This window comes from Atractosteus spatula, chromosome 3 (genome assembly GCF_055471065.1).
Source record: "Atractosteus spatula isolate fAtrSpa1 chromosome 3, fAtrSpa1.hap1, whole genome shotgun sequence".
Lineage (NCBI taxonomy): Eukaryota > Metazoa > Chordata > Actinopteri > Semionotiformes > Lepisosteidae > Atractosteus > Atractosteus spatula.
The window spans coordinates 72,316,264-72,334,402 of record NC_142708.1 but is presented as its reverse complement, the minus strand read 5'-3'; the positions used below and the strand labels follow the sequence as shown (position 1 = coordinate 72,334,402).

General features: G+C 47.0%; 1 protein-coding gene across 1 annotated transcript in view; it reads left to right on the top strand.

The window, feature by feature from the left end:
• Positions 1-4,946: 4,946 nt before the first annotated feature.
• The window catches only part of dpf1 (double PHD fingers 1), a 34,200-nt gene continuing 21,007 nt past the window's right edge, over positions 4,947-18,139 (top strand). Inside the window, exons 1-5 of the mRNA XM_088911752.1 lie at positions 4,947-4,993; positions 15,054-15,083; positions 16,697-16,857; positions 17,150-17,257; positions 17,838-17,965. Coding sequence (XP_088767878.1) covers positions 4,962-4,993; positions 15,054-15,083; positions 16,697-16,857; positions 17,150-17,257; positions 17,838-17,965 — 459 coding nt within the window. The 5' untranslated portion in view covers positions 4,947-4,961. The remainder of the gene's footprint in view (positions 4,994-15,053; positions 15,084-16,696; positions 16,858-17,149; positions 17,258-17,837; positions 17,966-18,139) is intronic.

Genomic DNA, 18,139 nt, shown 5'->3' with positions numbered 1-18,139 from the left:
TTGCTTTCCATTTTTGAAATGCACCAATAACTATCCCTTATTGGTTTTTTTTGAGGGCTGAAATTAGCCTCAATACATTAAGTGAAGAGCAAGAACGAAAGCTGACAACTGTAGAATTAATCAATACTTACTGTATACACACCTATGTCAACAGCACAGGCAGCACTGAGGTGAGGGAGTGGCTGTTACAAACAGCTGTCCAGGTGTCAGGGGGCAGTAGTTTTAAATTTTCCATGAACGTTCTGTGGTCCCCTGTGTGGGACGCTAAGCATTGTAGGGTCCATTAAGATAAGATCACTTTATTTGCCCTCTACAATTTCTTGCATTAGGAATTTGTCTTTTCACAGACCTCAGCTTGCTCTCCATGAGACACACAGACAGGGAGAGTAGCTGGGCGTCAGAGCGCAGGGTCAGCCATTTATACAGCGCCCCTGGAGCAGCTGAGGTTAAGGGCCTCGCTCAGGGGCCCAACGGAGTAGGATTCCTCTGCCGGCCGCGGGATTTGAACCAGCAACCTTCCAGCCACAGGCGCAGAGCCACAGCTCCGCCCCATTAACAGCTGTGTGCTGCTTGTGTAACAATTCAGAAGCACAGGTCTGTCCATCCTGTGACTAATCACGGTCGATGGGGTTTGTTGTTTGTCATTGAATCGTGAATTGGGTACCAGCAAGTGTGTTTTCTCAAGCTGTGTGTCACCTTACTTTCCAGGAAAATTCATGATTCGGTTTAACATCTCTTCCAAACAGTGCAGCCTCCTACAGTGTCCACAGTCACCATATATAAGATAAGATAAGACTTTATTGATCCCGAAGGGAAATTGATGTGTTACAGCAGTCCAGCCTAAGACAAGCAAAAAAGAAAACAACAGCAAAAACAGACATCAGAATAGACGAAGAATTAGAATACGTACAGTAATACAAAATAAATATAAAATAAAATAAATAAATGAAAATAAGTACATATATATCTGTCCACTTACAGCAGCAGCCTGCTTTTCCTTAGAGGTCTCCCATTTCCAGTACTGTCCTGGCCCAGCCATGCTTACCATCTGTGAGCTGCTAAGGTCAGGCAATGAGTTAGTGTTAGTGTTAGTGTTGTTAGGGAGGAAATTGGTGTAACTGGCAAACACTGCATGCAAACACAGGGAGAGCATTTAAACTCCTCCCACACAGGCACACAAGGCCAGAACTGAACCCAGAACTCTGAAGCCTGGAGCCACTCTGCCACCCAATAGGCCCACCTAATAGCCTGCTGTATCCTCTAAAAAAATCCCACTGAACAGGGAAGGTTTGGGAGACCTGCCAAGCAGCACTAAAAAGGACCAGTCATGACAGCTTAACAAGACATGATTAAAAATGTTCATGGGCACTGTCACTTCAGATCGCAATAATTAAAATGCTGATTTTGCAAATCTCGTCATTTGCTAAGTGGAGCTCTGCAAAGCACAGAAACCTGCACTACTGTGATAGCATGAGGATCTTACTATTGAATGCCGGTCCTTCTTTCAGCATATGCTCAATAAGCGTCAGAGTTATTTCCATTCCCTCTGTGAAATAGTCTTGTAGCTGTAAAAGTAACCTTTGTCGAGCTCCTCTTTTGATTGGTAAATTCAATTTGAAAAAAATTATCATAAAACCATATTTGAATACGATATTTACAATGCTCCTATCAAGATAAGATATTTAAAAGCAGGGTGCCAGACCAGCGCTGAACTTAATTATGAGCAGCCAAATCAAACGGGGAATGCAGATGTCATTGAATTTCTCTGAGCGTGCTTTATTGAGAACCAGTAGTTATTTAGGTTGAATAGCCTGGGTATAAATGGCAAAATATTTTGCAAATCCTTATTTTAAGCTAAAAGAAAGAGGGTTAATTAATTAACTGAATGCACAGCACTGCCAACTAATTTCTCTATCTTCTGCACAGCATTCCATCTTTCTGTTTGATTATATAACATTAGAGTTATTGTTATTAAAAAAATAGGTTTTTAAAAATGAAACACAGTGAAAAAATGTCAACTATTGCAGGCCTTGCTCTTTCTTTCACTGGTCCACAGAGCTGCTTTGCTCTGAAAAATTATTCCATATCATGTTCATGAAATATTTGTAAGGAGTGTTCTATAAATAGCCTTTGTCACTGCCTGGCTCCATAATAGTAGCACAGCAGCAGGGGGGGTGAGTGAGATTCTAGCACCATAACAAAAAAATGGTACGTCTCATTGTGGTTCATTGTGCTTTGGCAAGATTCTGTTTTCTTAGCTGGGTGGGAGTTGTTTCCTGGAGCCATGTTTTGTCAGAAGCTTAGCAAGGCCAGGCCAGCTCTGTCAGCCAGTCAGTCCTGGATGACAGGGAAATGGATCAGATACTCATTGCACAGCACTGCGATCCGGTTCGGGTTTTACAGGCTCCCAGCTGTTGCTGAAATTGTACCGATGAAGCTACAGTGAAAATTAGGGTTAATTACACCCCAGCTGATGCCTATGCAGACTGCCTCGAGATGAGGTAACAGGCCTGACATACAGTATGAAGTTCAAGATCGTGGCTGTTTTAGTAAAGCCTGAAATGGATCATCTCACTTTCCTGAAGACAACTTGTGAGTTTCCTTGCGATAGGACACTTGAAAAGATGAAGAAACTCAAACCTTCCCCTTGTTTAATTTGGGTGATTTGCATGACCCATTCCACTTTCAGGGTCTTGCCATTTTGCAGCTATTGTGGTGGGAGTGCTTACCACAGTGTCCCATGGGCACAGTTCCCCTCCAGTAGTGCTTCTCAAACCCATATTGTATGAGTTGGATCGCAATTGCATCCTGCAGATGATGGACGTGTGGTATGGTGGTTGGGTCAGCTGTACCTTTAGTGTTGAAATGCTCTGCAATCATGGTTATTCTGAAAAGATGCTATATGAATACACAGTACATTACCATCCTGCACTATGATGCTTGTATGCTGGAGATCATTTTGTAAAGTCTCAAGTAATGCACTTTCATTACTATGTACATTAGTAATTTCAGGGAGCTGGCAGTTGTTACCACCTGGTCTATGTGCTGTATTGTTACATGCTGTTCACAGTGAAACTAATGTGGAAGGCAGAAAACGGATTTGGTTTGTTTTTATGCATTTTATACTTCTTTAGCATATATAGCCAGCAGCCATATCACTCTGCAGCTCACAACTGGTAGCCCACTGAAGCTCAGCAGGTGTGAGCCTGGTCAGTACCTGGATGGGAGAGCTCTTGGGAAAAACTAAGGTTGCTGCTGGAAGAGGTGTTAGTAGGGTCAGCAGGGAGCGCTCACCCTGCGGTCCATGTGGGTCCTAATCCCCCAGTATAGTGACGGGGACACTGTACTGTAAACAGGCGCCGTCCTTCGGATGAGACGTAAACCGAGGTCCTGACTCTCTGTGGTCATTAAAAATCCCAGGGAGTTTCTTGAAAAGAGTAGGGGTGTTACCCTGGTGTCCTGGTCAAATTTCCCATTGGCCCTCACCAATCATGGCCTCCTAATAATCTCCCTCTCTGAACTGGCTTCATCACTCTGCTCTCCTCCCCACTGAGAGCTGGTGTGTGGGGAGAGTACTGGTGCACTATGGCTGCCGTCACATCATCCAGGTGGGGGTACACACTGGTGGTGGTGGAGGGGAGTCCCCATTACCTGTAAAGCGCTTTGAGTGGAGTGTCCAGAAAAGCGCTATATAAGCTTATATATAATAAGCAATTATTATTATTATTATTATTATTATGATATACAACTGGTATTTTGTGTGCAGTTCATTCTACCACACTTTACATCACAACCCCTGTTGAGAGAGCCCACTGGTCATGTGACCCAGCAGTTGTTACTTCAGTGACTCTCTCCACTTGTTCATTTTTAATACATTTAGTGTAGCAGGCACTGGGGTACACCTTTTCAGCAATCCGTTCAAAGTGAGTGATTCTGTGCAAAATATATTTTATAGAACAGGCAGAAAGAAAAATACATTTGTCTTTCAGATCAGCTAAGTGAAATAATTTAATAACTTGGCTTGCAAATTTTCAAGGCTCTGACTAGTGGCACATACTGTAATTGTGGTCCTAAAGGATTAGAAGGATTCTGGTTTTCTTAATTACTTAATTGATCTCATTATTAGCTTAATTGGACAAGTTGAAACCCCTTCTTCTTGAGAGGCAGGAGTTTTAAAGGGACTACAGACCTGCTGGACAGCAGCCTTCAAGGACAGGAGTTGGGCACAATGCTCTCTAACTGAATTAGGAGGTGCTTACTGAAATTTGTCATCTGCAGCTTTCATCATTAACGCTTTCTGGAGGCAGCAGGCAAGAGTTCTTCATGTCGTATTTATTCAATAATGCTGGAGCGACCCGAAGGTACAACCATATGCGTGTTGCTTTAAAGAATTACCTGTAGCTTTGTTAATGTATCAACAGTTCGTGAATCCTTAAGGTGCGAGAATTGTGGAATATTAGGGGAAATGTGATTAATAACTCCTGTCAATTGTAAGCAGTTCGGGAGAAAACCGTATTTAAAATGGAGTTGCAGACATTACTGAAAACCTCGCCCTAAAACACAGTCCAAATAATATACACCAGAACGAAAAGGAAAAAAAAACTGCTTTTGCCTATTATTGTGGCTGGAAGAAAGGGAGGTCTGTTTTGACCGACAGCTCTGTGGTCCAACCGTGACATTACAGTAGATTTTTGGCTTAATCCGTACATTTCCAAGGCGGGACCGTTATACTGTTAAGAGCAATGCACTGTGGGGATCGTAGTCCGCTTCCCCCTTTTCGTCTTTTTACGCCGATGACACGCAAAACTACAATTCCCATGGATGACCTAGAAGCAAGGCCACGGTGATTGGTCGCTTTCCCCAGCCGCAGCCCCAGAGAATGAATGAAATTGAAAATTGCTGGTATATTACATGTACAATACCGGGATCTGCAGTGTTACATTGTATTATACTATATCAAAATGGCCACAGTCGTGCAAACCCCACTGAAATCGTAAGTAAAGACATTTTCTATGGTCGTTTCTTGGCAGTATTTCTAAACCTGGCGGTTGCTGTCAGTTCTTCTATTTTGTGAGGAAACACTTGACAATTTTATTTCTTCGTCTGAAAAGTGCCAGTAACATAGGCAGGGTGATTTAATTAATTCTGAGCAAATAAGGGTGGAAAGTGACAATTCGTCCTTTTGCGTGATCTTGATTTAGTGCTGAAAACGCGGTGCTGAAGTGTGAACCTGCTTTTTGCGCTTGTGTGCACAGATGCGGTCTATGGTGGAATGTTAGCAGAGCAGACCGGTAGACCGGACGTTTTATATTAATAATGATTTCAGGACTTGCATGCCTGTGAAATGTCATGTACTTTCATGTGTTTGTGTTACCTACACTGGGGATTGCGGGGGGGGTCATTTTTCATTTCACTTAAGCACCTGTGCAAAATGAACCGTATTAGGAACAAGATTCAGGTACAGCACCACGACATCCCACTAGCCACAAGCCTGTGCTACTAACGAATTCCTCCTCGTTTGTAATGCACACGGAATGAATGTGTTCTGTCGGTCTTCATTGAAGCAAAAGTCCTTATAATGTCAGCGCTGAGTTATTCGTGTGTGTGTGTGTATGCGCGCGCGCGTCTTTTTTTTTTTCCAGGGGATCGGGGCTATTAATATATATATATACAGTATGTGCAATTCACCCTGTGCGAAAATGGTTGCTGAAAATGTCTGTCGAGGCCAGATCCACACACCCCTTCGGTGATAATCATAAGTGCCTGGGCGATAGCGTGCCGGCTGGCGCAGACAGAGAGAATCCCGTCAAGTTCATGTCCGAATCCTTTGTGCACAGCAGCACGAGAGCACAGCTCAGCCGCGCGCAGACCAGCCTATAGGTGGCTTCGCTATTGCCCACCGCTACCTGCCGGAGGAGTGGACCGTTCTCATTTCTTACCATGGGTTTGGCCGTGCCCTGCTGCGCTTTTAACGGCGTGCTTGCTCCGAACGTCTGTCTACCTGTAACAAAGGAAGTCTGGTCTCAGCCCACGCAGGAGTCAGATGTTACCTGCCTGCCGAACTCAGTTTAACTCCTCTCAGCGTCTCGGAGCGCGGGGGCAGACTGACTGTAAGGGCAGATGCCTGGGATGTGTGTGTGTGGTTTTTTTTTTAAATACGGTCACTGAAAGGATCATGGACTGATCACATTTAAAAGGGGAGCAACTGAACTGCTCCGAGGTACAAAATGCAGTAAATGAGCAGTAGAGTTCGGAAACTGGGGGTGCGGGGGGGGGGTCTATTAATTTTATTTAGCCTAATTTAAGGTTTGAACTTGTAAAACGTTGTTCTTCTGGTTGTTCCGTGGTGCCCGGGAAGGGGTGCGAGGAGGAGGGCGATGCGCGCCGGACGACCCCCTCTAGCGCAACGGCCGGGACAGTGGGGGACCCTCGCTGTCCTCGTGGGTCCCACACGAGCGGGGGTTCACGACACTCCCCACCTCAGGGCCGGCAGTGTGAGCTGGAGTCGGCCGTGTTTGGTGATGAATAGAGGCAGACTCACTGTGAACTTGAGAATTGCTTTTCTACCGATCGCTGAGACTGTTCTCATTGAACGTCAGGAGGTATCGCCTGCAAAGTACACGGTTGCTGCCTATTTCTGGACGCTGCTATCCTCCCAGCCTCATGATGTTTTAATGGTGGCAGTGAATGAAGCACCTCATCTCCCCAAAGGCAGCCGAACTACTGCTGCTGATGGAGTGTCGGCGGGGTTTACTCCAGACACAAGCCTGTGCATGGGTGGGGACTGGGGGGGCAGACCCGTCCTGTTTCTGTGCACCCGGTGAAACAGCAGGCACGATGCAGCCTGACATCCCACCGGCGGTCTGTGGAGGGAGCTGAGCTGGAGAAACGCAGTCTGCCCTGGGGCAAGGCTAGGGAAAGCAGGTGAACGCGAGTACAGAGGTGGCATGCTCTGCAGATGCCCTAGAAACGAGCAGGGCAGATCTCCCTCTCTGAAATGGCCCGCCTTCTCTTTTTAATTCAGTTCTTTCCTCTGTACAATTCCACCCCCCTCCCCCCTCTCCCCCCTGCCCCTCGGACCCAAATAACGTGCGGGAGACCTAAACGGACCCGGTTTCTCCAAGACGTTGTGCTGCGCTGTTTGCCAACACTTCGAGGGGCCTCACTGTCAGCCTCTTGAGACGAGTCCCCCCCCCCCCCAAATCCCACGGAGTATTCCTTAACCTTTTCCACAAGATTCCCCCCCTCCCCTCATCTAATCCCTCCCCCCCCCTCTCTCCCTCAGCCACTCCATTTATAACAGGGCGCTGTGTGCTGACGGATCTGATAGTTATTCTGTCTTGCTTCAGTGATTTGAAATAAATGAATTCTCTATAATTCCATTCGCTCAGCGCGGTTTATGCAGTGCTGCAGTGCTCTGTAGCGTCTGCTGGCTGCGTTCTAGATTTTTCTTTTTCCTGTAGGTTTCTGCTCGGTTTTGAAGAAGGAAGGCAATTTGGGAGAAAGAAACACTTGGTGTGCGACCTGCACGTGAAACCATACTTCCCTTCCCCAGCTCTCCCTGACTGACGGGTACTTACAGCACAACTAAGTGTCTCGTTTCTCTCAGACAGCTCGTCTGTCTGTCCTTTCCTGGCTGTGTGTAGTGGTGTCCCTCCCTCCCACTGCCATAGGACCTTTCAATTTTCATGCCATTGAGCTCTTATTTAAGTATTCAAGCTGATTACTTTCTGAACTTTTCTGTCTGGAGCACATCGGGCGGTGATTTCTCACGATCTGCTGGACTGTCTCCCTCATAGTCCAGGGCTGACCAGCTCCGTCCAGAGGGGTGTCCTCTCTTTCACTCTGTTAGCCGTTCTGGGGTGATGGTGTATCTGCCAGGATCGGGCTTCTCTAAAGGCCAGAATGTCATACAGCTCTGGCCCTGTGGCTCTTGGGCTGAGGCAGGGTTAGAGCCAGGAGGATGATTACTGCACAGCAGTGATACTCCTCTTCAGGAGCTTTTATAGTAGAAATAGTTGTTAATAGTAATAAGACCAAAGCGCTGCCTAGGGGAATGTGATCATGCTTTTTTAATGTCTTGATCAAAAGTGTGAAAAGTTTTTTAATCATTCTGAGTGTGTCTGTCAGTTTTTACACCCCACAAGCAGGACGAGACTGCCTTCCTCCTAATGTCACTTTATTCTTCTGTCAAGACTGCTGAAAGCACTTTGACCGCACAGTTCTTGCGGTGGATTTAGTTTATATCATGCTCTGTGTACCACATCTGCCGTGTGGTTTCCACGATTGCTGAATTTCATGAGTTCCCCCACAAAAAACACATCCACCTGGGTGGTTTTGCATACTGAGAATGTATTCCATGAGCAGAAGTCTCAGAGGATGTACCTGTCTGTCTCTGGTTCTTTTAGGACAGTGCAGGGAGTACAGATGGGCCGGGTAGGCTCTTAGCTGACTAGGTGGGGGTACAGACATGGATCAGGTGAGCTCCGAGCTGGCTAGGTGGGGGTACAGACATGGATCAGGTGAGCTCTTAGCTGACTAGGTGGGGGTACAGACATGGATCAGGTGAGCTCTGAGCTGGCTAGGTGGGGGTACAGACATGGATCAGGTGAGCTCTGAGCTGTCTAGGTGGGGGTACAGACATGGAACAGGTGAGCTCATAGCTGGCTAGGTGGGGGTACAGACATGGATCAGGTGAGCTCATAGCTGGCTAGGTGGGGGTACAGACATGGAACAGGTGAGCTCATAGCTGGCTAGGTGGGGGTACAGACATGGATCAGGTGAGCTCTTAGCTGGGATACAGACAGATCCTAGGCACTTCCAGCAGCATGCTGAACCTAAGTAAGAACAAGTGCAGGCATGGTATGATTTCATACTTGAGGTTATGAAAATTATGGTCAGTCATTTTGGCCTGATTAAAAAAAAAATGTTACATTAGAAAAAGACCCCTCCTTGCTACTGAGCAATTCCAAATAGGTGCACCGAAGTGATGGTAATTAATTGAAGCTTCATTTTTATTCTTAATTTTGGCCTATATTGTAAGTATCCAGGGAATGTGGAAGAGTCGTTCAGATTTGCAGCAGGTGTAGTTCAATTCAATTCGACTTATCCTCTGCGGTCCCGCTTACAGTATTTTTTTTCAGAAGTGATATTTTTTTTAGCATGTGTGGAGTGATATTCTGTGCGCAGAATCGCACTGCAGATGTATTAAAGAATATGCAACCAATACAAAATGATGTGCCAAAGAACTACAGCCTAGATGACAAACAATAATGCTTTCAGAGCAGGAGAAGGAGCACCTCCTGTTTTAAATGTGATTGCAAATCAGGCACCTTGTAATTAGAAATCAAGTGCCACCATACCTGTTTGCTGTAGCTCACTAGCAGGTCTTGGGGAAGATTTCATTCTGCATATGAGCGTGTTCAATGAGTGATATGCTGCCATTTGGCTAATTTAAGGTGGTGCAAGTTTTGCTATGCGTTGTGCAGACAAGATGGCCTTTGAAGTGGCGTGTTGGTCATTTCATAATGTGGACGATCCATCCGGTTTGATTAAGCCTGTCATTCGTGGCTCAGTTGCAGGAGCAATCCGTCTCTGGAGGTGAGCCCTGCAAATGTTTCGCAGGCGAGTAAGATGGAGAATATGTTTGTATTGTAGGAGACGGGCTCAGCTAAATATCCGATTGCAGCAACGAGGGGGACTGCCGCACTGAGGCGGACAGTGAGGGAGAGGGGCAGACCCGCACAGAGGGGAGAAACGCACAGTGGACAATCCGCACAGGAGCAGGCAGGGGCAGGCTGGGAGAACGGCAGGCACTCGGGACACACGCCCCGCTGTGGCTGAATCTGGGCCCCACTCAGGACAAAAGAGACATCGATGATTCCTAAAACCCTCCCGGCCTTTAGGACAAAGTAGTCAGCGTTGTTTCCTAAAGGTTCCCAAGGTTCCTCCTCAATCCAGAGCGTGAATTATTTTGTGTGTAGCGGGGGTCATGGGGCAGGTGCACAGATCTCGAGCGGCACTGTTTAGAGTCGTGTCGTTAGGGCAGCCTGCTTTCTCCTATCCAAACGGCTTGCCATCAAGTGTCTCTTGGCTCAGCTAAACACATTGATTAATAGGGATACTGGCTTTATTGAGACTCTTTCCGCTCTGTGCAGAGGGGAAAAGAAGCGTCACGCCAACTGATTACTTCACTGCTCCGACAGGTGCGTTGGAATTTCAATAGCATCCCTTTTAAGTGGAATATGCTAATTATTCCTCCCAGCTGTTTCTCCATTCATGTTGCTTGTTAAGCTTAACAAGGTGTGTCTCCAGACATTAGCATTAGTCTTAAAACGAATATTGTGTGGTGATCTCGCCATCCTTGCAATAAGAGTAATGCAATCACGTTTTCACTGGGCTTATACTGCATACACCTAGAAAAAGATTAAACCGAGTATCACCATTGTGAGATAGCAATGATGTTATTTGAGGAGTTTAACAATTCAAATTATAGCTTTTATAAGGCAGGTAAAAAAGGCACAATGGAAGCTGTCAGAATATCCAATTGGGATTATTACAATGAGAATGTTCTGTCATCGGTGAAGCAACATACAGCACTATGAATATTCCTCTGCAGGCATGTGCAAGAAGTGTATAGGATTTCATATGAATCTATTGGCGTTTATATTTGCTTTCAAAATCTGCAGGAATGTCATGCATCTCTCTGCATAATGTTAGGTTACATCGCAGTGTAGAAATCTACACCTGTCTGACCTCCAGTGTTCTGTTGAAATCTGCAGGAAGTACTGCACTGCTGGGCAGCGCCGTGCTAATTCATTTTATCCTGCAGATTTTGATAGGAGAGCCTGTAACTTCTAATATCAAAATTCTGGATCTGTGGAAATCGGGCAGTGTTGAAATGTGTGCATGGACACACAACTTGTTGGACCAGCAGTACGGGTAGATCCGCAGCAGATTGAATCTTTGTTCGCAGCACTGAAGCGGCGTGTGTCCCATTCTTTTAAAGCGTCCAGGATTGCAGGTCCATCTGTCGAAATGTAGTCTACATTAATGTGCTGTATGTGAGTATGAAGTCACAGTGCTGCATGTACGAATGCTCTGTATCACTGTGCCGCAGCTAACAGCTAGACACAAGATCTTGTGTCTTTGGGTAAAAAAAATCTGAAATTGGCTATCAGACTCTGTATGGCTTGTTTATCAAGCCCAGATTTTGACTGATTTACTGTGCTTTCCCCTTCAGCTTAGATTTCAATAGATATGTTAAGATTGGCACTGAAATGTGCATATCCTTCTGTAGTAAAAAAAGGAAATAATTACACAGGACACAGGCAAGATTTCGGGAGATTTCCGTAGGTGCGCCTCAGTGAAAGACAGCCTGGAGCCAGGTGGTCCTCAACGGCCCACATTTTGCTTCAGTGTATCTGAAAGTGGGTTTGCTTTGCCGAGTGGCTCAGAAGGAACAGACTTGGCCCTTCCAGCTTTAACGCCATTTTTTTGAACGAGTGTTCAACACTTCCCTTGTGTAAACAAGATTGAAATAGCCATTGCAATGGAGTCGATTTTAGAGAAAAGCTAATAGCTGCTCCTGCCTGTCTGCTTGTTGTCAAATCAACAGCTTGCAGTTCATTCCCCCTGCTGTTTTGTCTCCTATTGTAAGTGCAGTGGGCTCTCGCTCTGTGCCCCTGTGTGTTGGTTACTTAAGAACCAGCTCATGCTAATTCAGATGAAACATCAGGCCAGGTCCATGGCTCTTCAGCAGAGCATAGAAGTGCATCATTTACACCTTAGTCTCTGTGGATGGCTTCAGATAAAAGTTTCAACTAAATAACTTTATTATTATAATTGATTCGTAAGAAATCTTTAAATCTTTAAAAATGTGTGTTCCATAAATTTTGTCTCTTGAAGACCAGGGTTGCCCACTCCTGGCTCCGATTGTTTTCATGCATTTAGAATCACAAAATATCTTTTACTCAGTTTGGGGTAACACCAGTTGTACCTTTACATCTCGGCCCTCTTACAACCTTGAGGAATGAGTACACGCAGACAGGCGTCTCTGACCTCTGAGCCATTCATCTTTTGCGACACTGCGAGCGTTATGGTGACTTCAGTGCCAGCTGGAGGCGAGCTGCAGGCTTTGCAGACAGAGCTGCGAGCCTGCAGGACCCTGGAAATCTCGGCTGTTGCTGTTTCGTTGGAAGCTGAGGGAACCCGGCCGACTAACGCCCATTCCCGCTGGCACCGAGTCAGCAGTCACAGTCTGCCAGGGATGCATCTCAGGACCAGACGCATGAAGTCTGAGTCCAGATCATCGAACACATTCTGCAGTGGAAAAGAATGCTTTTACTGCCTGCCAGTTGAGAACCAGCTCAGATTATTCTTTCCTCAAAAGCATGGCCTTAACGAAAATCTGACTGGGAAGAAGCGTATATGGGGAACACCAGTCACTGTGACCGATCGTCCAGCGTGCTGCTGCTTGGATCAGAGAGACCGGTGTGACACCAAGCTGCCAACTCCACCACGGTGCCTTGCCGTCTTACTTCTGGGATTTTATTGATGAAGCTGCTGTATTTATAATGACAGATAACAGCACCAAGCAGAAGCACAAAGAGCAGGGAGTCAAGTGGGGAGAGCCAGAGCTGGGCGTGCAGAGCGGCATTTTTAACGCCGGTTTCAGGTTTTATCAAAAGTAGGCTTCAAGCAGAAAAACAGTGCGTAATATTTCAGATTCATACATCTGCCTTTGCAAATCTCAGAAGATTGAAATATAATAATAATAATAATAATAATTGCTTACACTTATATAGTTTAAGCAATATATACTCCACTCAAAGCACTTTACAGGTAATGGGGATCCCCTCCACCACCACCGGTGTGCAGCCCCACCTGGATGATGCGACAGCAGCCATAGTGCGCCAGAACACTCCCCACACACCAGCTCTCAGTGGGGAGGAGAGCAGAGAAATATCCAGCACTTGGGACTGACCGCAGAGAGCAGTTCACCTCACTGCTGTGAGGTGGGAGTCTTGTCCCTGTAATCACAACCAGTGTGCTAAATAATATCAGACATATTGTTCAACTAACTTCGTCGGACAGATATTGTAACCAACACACAGATCTCTTGCATACCCAACCTCAAACACTGGCCCCTGTTTATTTATTTAATCTTTTCAAGGACACTGGTGATGGGAGCTGTCAGCGTGGAGATGTAACTAAACATGAAAGTAGCCCATTTTCCTGCCTTCTTGCTATTATTTATTTACTTATCACTGAGGGACCCGCTACATCCCCATGGCTGTGCGTGTGGGGGAGGGGGTGAGATTAGGGATTGTCTGCTCTCCATTGTGAGTGCTGTCTCTCAGCCTGGACCCCTCCTCCAGCTTGCAGGACCTCTGTGGCTTTTAAGCTGTAGTGTATTAATACATCGCCTACACATAATATTTCAAAAGCTGATTGTATCGGTGTACGTGTGTGGAGTTTGTGTGTGTGTTTGTGTGTGTCCGCCTGTTTGGGGGAATTGATGGCAGTGTTATTCTGCCACTGAGGTGCATCCCTCTTCATAAACTGAGAGTGGAAGGGCTGCTCTGGTTGTCCAGATGCCATGATATCACTGGACATCGCTGGGGTTTTGGGGACCTATGAAGTCTTTTTTTTTTTAAATCATAACTAAACTGCTGTCTCTTTAGGTAAGCCCGTTGACATGTGTAGAGTATAAAAGAAAAATCTAATGACTTCAAAAATGTCTCTCAAGATGCAAAATGAGCCCACCCATACCATTTTAAAAATGTATTTGCACTTTAAGCACTGACAGATTTTGAATTTAAAAAGCTTTTTGAAAACGAAGGTAGCAAGTCTCTCAGGCTTCTTCTCCTGTCTTTCATCAGTGGCGTGCTGTAGCTGTTGTGTCATGTGCCACTCACAACGGCAACAATTTTCACATCTGCTCACAACAGCATTGGAGTAGCTTCCTAAAACAATTATTTGCTGACAGAAAAAAAGACGCTTTGACTCCAAAGCCAAGGTTCTCCAAACCCCTTGAAGACCATCCTTTGTTTGTGAGGTGCATGGATGATCCAGTGTGCCTTTTCACACAAGACTCTTTTACTAGTTTAACGCTTGTTCCAGACGAGTGACGCTGACCAGATTGCCTAAGGCTGCCCCACTTAGATCCTTTGCCCTGTTTCAAAAGCTTCCCACCACATTTTCATGAGGAAAAGATTAAATATTAAAAATATATCCTTTTGATTCCACAACGGCTAAATTTTAATGATTTGATTTTTTTTTCTTCTGATGAAAGCAGGAAGGGATTCTCTAGGGTACTGCCGTCTGTGCTCAGTGAGTGGACTAGGGTTTTAAGGAGACAGCGGCGGCATATTTTGCTAGGAAATATTAGAAGTTAAGATGGGGAGGAAATGGAGGAGTCTGTTAAGACCATCTTGCTTGTTTGGCTGCAATCAGCTGACTGTGCAGAAAACGGCACCCAGCCATGCGGGTCCCCAGTGAGTGAGATGTTTGACGGATTGGCTGGTTAGCGTGTTCCAGATCCCTGCACGGCTTTGTGTCAGGTAGTGCCTCCCGTTCTCGGTCCCGGCTCCACCTGAACTGCTTCACTCGGCATCCTTCAGCATATCTTATGGTGGGGGTTGGGGGGGAAGCTGAAGAGGATAGCAAAATCATGGGCTGTCAAGTAGAGTCGCCACAAGCTTGAGAAACGCAACAGTAGATTATCGTTATTGTTTGTTATTTGTCCGGATGGTGATGTCAGGTCCTGATCTATAAAATACCAATTGGTGGAGAAGGGAGCAAGTGGACGCGCTCTTGCAGAACTTCTTGCAGGCATATCCAGCCTGTATCTAACACAGCCAGTGGCTGGCTAATGCTATTCTGAGAAGGGGTACTAGTCTGCTGAGGGCACTTTTCCACCCCTGTGGGTAGTGGTAGCTCTTCTTCAGTGACTTATTTCATCTAAAAGGAGAGGTTGGGTTTTACGTATGTCTGCCACTTTGTAGATGTCTGTAGGGTTAATCATCTGTATCTCTCTTTGTGTTTTTCAGGCAATCCAGTGGAACGGTGATTAAAAACAGGTAAGTGTCCTTTGGAAAATCCCTGTGAATGAAATTTAAAAAAAAACCCAGCATCCCCGGAAACAAGCTGCGGTTTGGCCTTGTTGGCAAGTGATGACGTGCGCTGGCCGGTGATGGGGTGAGCGTTAGCCGTTTGGCAGGGGGCAGCCACGTTCTTCGCAGAAGCAAACAAACAGATCTTGTCTTCTCTCTTGTAATCTGGCAGCATCGGGGAAAAAGAGATTTGGGCTATTGGGTGGTGCTTCGCCCTGCTTGGGAATAGGGGACCGCTGCCGTCCAGTCTGCAGGTTCTCATTCACAAGCCGGGCCTCTGAGAGGCTGTTTGGGGGCGTCTCCTGAACAGAACGACTGTTGTTTTTCCTCTCCGTAATTCCTCTGTAGGTAAAAGCCCTACAGTCCTTCTTGATGTTGAATGGTGCTTTTAATCAATAGAACTGCTGCTAATAATCTTAACTGTGAGAGGGCTGACCTGTGGTTCCCTTTCAATATCTGATGATAAAAATGCCACTTATTGGGCTTTCACATTGCAGTTTGCTTTTATGTTCCTCATTGGAGGGGTCCTGCAGGCCACAGCAGCACAGACATGCGTTATGTTTTTATCCTGGGGTGTACAAAGCTTACAAGGGTCTGAGCTAAGCTTATCTTTACAATTAAGCATCTGTTTTGGATGGCAACCCCCAAATATTATCTTACCGCTGGTCATAACAGCCTAACAGTTAGGGTGCAGATAAAGTACTTGTTCTACCGCAGCTCGTCCTTGATTTGATTTGACAGAAAGAAAAACTTTAGTGCGTCTGATTTGCTTTGTTTGGTATGGGACTCGCGTTGCGTATCAGTGTCATTCATTCCAGCTGTGACGAGCGGCAGGGTTTATGACAGACTGAAACAAAGAAGGAAGGAGCAAACGCTGCACTTGCGTTGCCGTCCGCAAAATATCCGTGCAGACCGACCCTAAACGAGACCATGTGGGAGATATCCAGTGCCTGGCGAAAGTGCATGACTTGAAGATACTGGACGGGGAAAGGGCTCCGAGGATGTGTTTCCATTTATAACCATTCCTTATGCCTTCCAGTCAGACACCAAGCTGCTGCCAAACCACACTGTAATACCACATGTGAGCACGCTCGCAATAGCGCATTTTACAGGTGTGCTATTGCTCCTGTGCTCCTGTGTGGGATTACAGTGTGGTTTGGCAGCAGCCCGTTGCCTGACCGGAAGGCGTTACAGCAGGTGATCAGGTCAGCCCAGTCCATCACTGGAGTACAGCTCCCCTCTATTTCAGACATTTGCACAACTCGCTGTCTCAGGGAGGCTGGGAATATTGCAAGGGATACCAGTCATCCTGGTTTCTCATTTGTCTCCCCCCTTCCCTCAGGTGGGGAGCATTATAGGAGCATAAAGGCACGCACTGGCTCACACTGATGTGTTGGGGTTTTTTTTTTTCCTAAGATGTATGTTATTTAACTTGTTGTTGATGTTTCTGTTTTTGGTGTTTCCTTAATGTCTTTGTATTCTTTGCATTGGAGCATACATGCACACGCGCCTCGCGTTGCACTTGTGCGCATGACAATAAACTGCACGGGCTGACTGAACTGACTGACCTATGCCCCCAGCCTGGGAGAGGAGTTTTACCGCGAGGCCATCGAGCACTGCCGCAGCTACAATGCCCGACTCTGTGCGGAGCGCTCTATGAGACTGCCTTTCCTCGATTCGCAGACCGGCGTCGCCCAGAGCAACTGCTACATTTGGATGGAGAAGACCCACCGGGGGCCAGGTGACCGCTCTCTCGGCTGCTGCTTTTCTTGCTCCTTAGGATGGGTCGCGCTTAGCCCCCCTTGCTCCAGCCGGCTGTCGAAGTTCACTGGTCTTTAGAAAGTGCCTTTCCGTCATGGCAGGCGGCCTGAGGTTCTGCGTTTCTGAAGCGAAGGTTAAGAAAAGCGTGCCTGAAATAAGCAGGTCTTTTTCTTTTAGCGGGCCTGCAGCTGGCCTAACCCCTGTCTGCCCGCGCGTGTTCTTGCGCGTCGGGGACCATCTCCGTGCTGACGGCGCTTTGCTCTTTGGCGCAGGGCTGGCCCCCGGGCAGATCTACACTTACCCGGCCCGCTGCTGGCGCAAGAAGAGGCGGCTGAACATCCTGGAGGACCCGCGGCTCAGGCCCTGCGAGTTCAAGATGGGTAAGAGGCCTGCAAGCCCCCCGCCCCAGAAACACAAGTCAGGTCTGAATGCTCCACCCCAAGGCTTCAAGCCGAGGTCCCAGTCAGTACTGTGTTTCACTCCCCCCCACGGGCAGCCACAGCTCTTTAAGAATCACGTCCGGTGCTTATTTTTTTACTATGAACCATTGGAGTGTAATGCGGTAGTTTTCAGCATCTCGTTCCTTGCCCTTTAAACTGGGGCGTAGCTGCAGTAGTATAAGGGTGGAGCGGTGGCTCTGTGGCTGAGGATCTGCACCTGTAGCTGGGAGGTTGCCGGTTCGTATCCTACTCCACTGGGCCCCTAAGCAAGGCCCTTAACCCCAGCTGCTCCAGGGGCGCTGTACAATGGCTGACCCTGCGCTCTGACCCCCAGCTTCTCTCCCTGTCTGTGTGTCTCATGGAGAGCAAGCTGGGGTCTGCGAAAAGACAAGTTCCTAATGCAAGAAATTGTATGTGGCCAATAAAGTGAACTGATCTTATCTTGTAAGGCCCAGTCTTCGGCCAAAAGAACGGTTTAAGAACAAGTGCTGAACTCGCGCCTCCTGTCCATGCCCTTCAGATTGCGAGGCGGCTCTGAAAAAGGAAGGCGGAGTGCCGGAGGGCCCAGTCCTTGAATCGCTGCTGAGCGCCGAGACTCTCGACAAGAAAGTAGAGACCAAGGATGAGGAGACCATGAGCGAGTGCCAGGTCAGACGTGGACAGATGCCGCTGCTGTCTCGATATCGAGGGCGCAGCACGCAAAGCCGTCGCGCTGCGCTCGCGGAGAAGGCCGCTGTGTTGACAGAGCTGTGCCGACATGGAGACGGCACTGACACGCCAGCAGGGAGCGATGCTTCCTGCACACAGTGAGGCTGTGCGTCA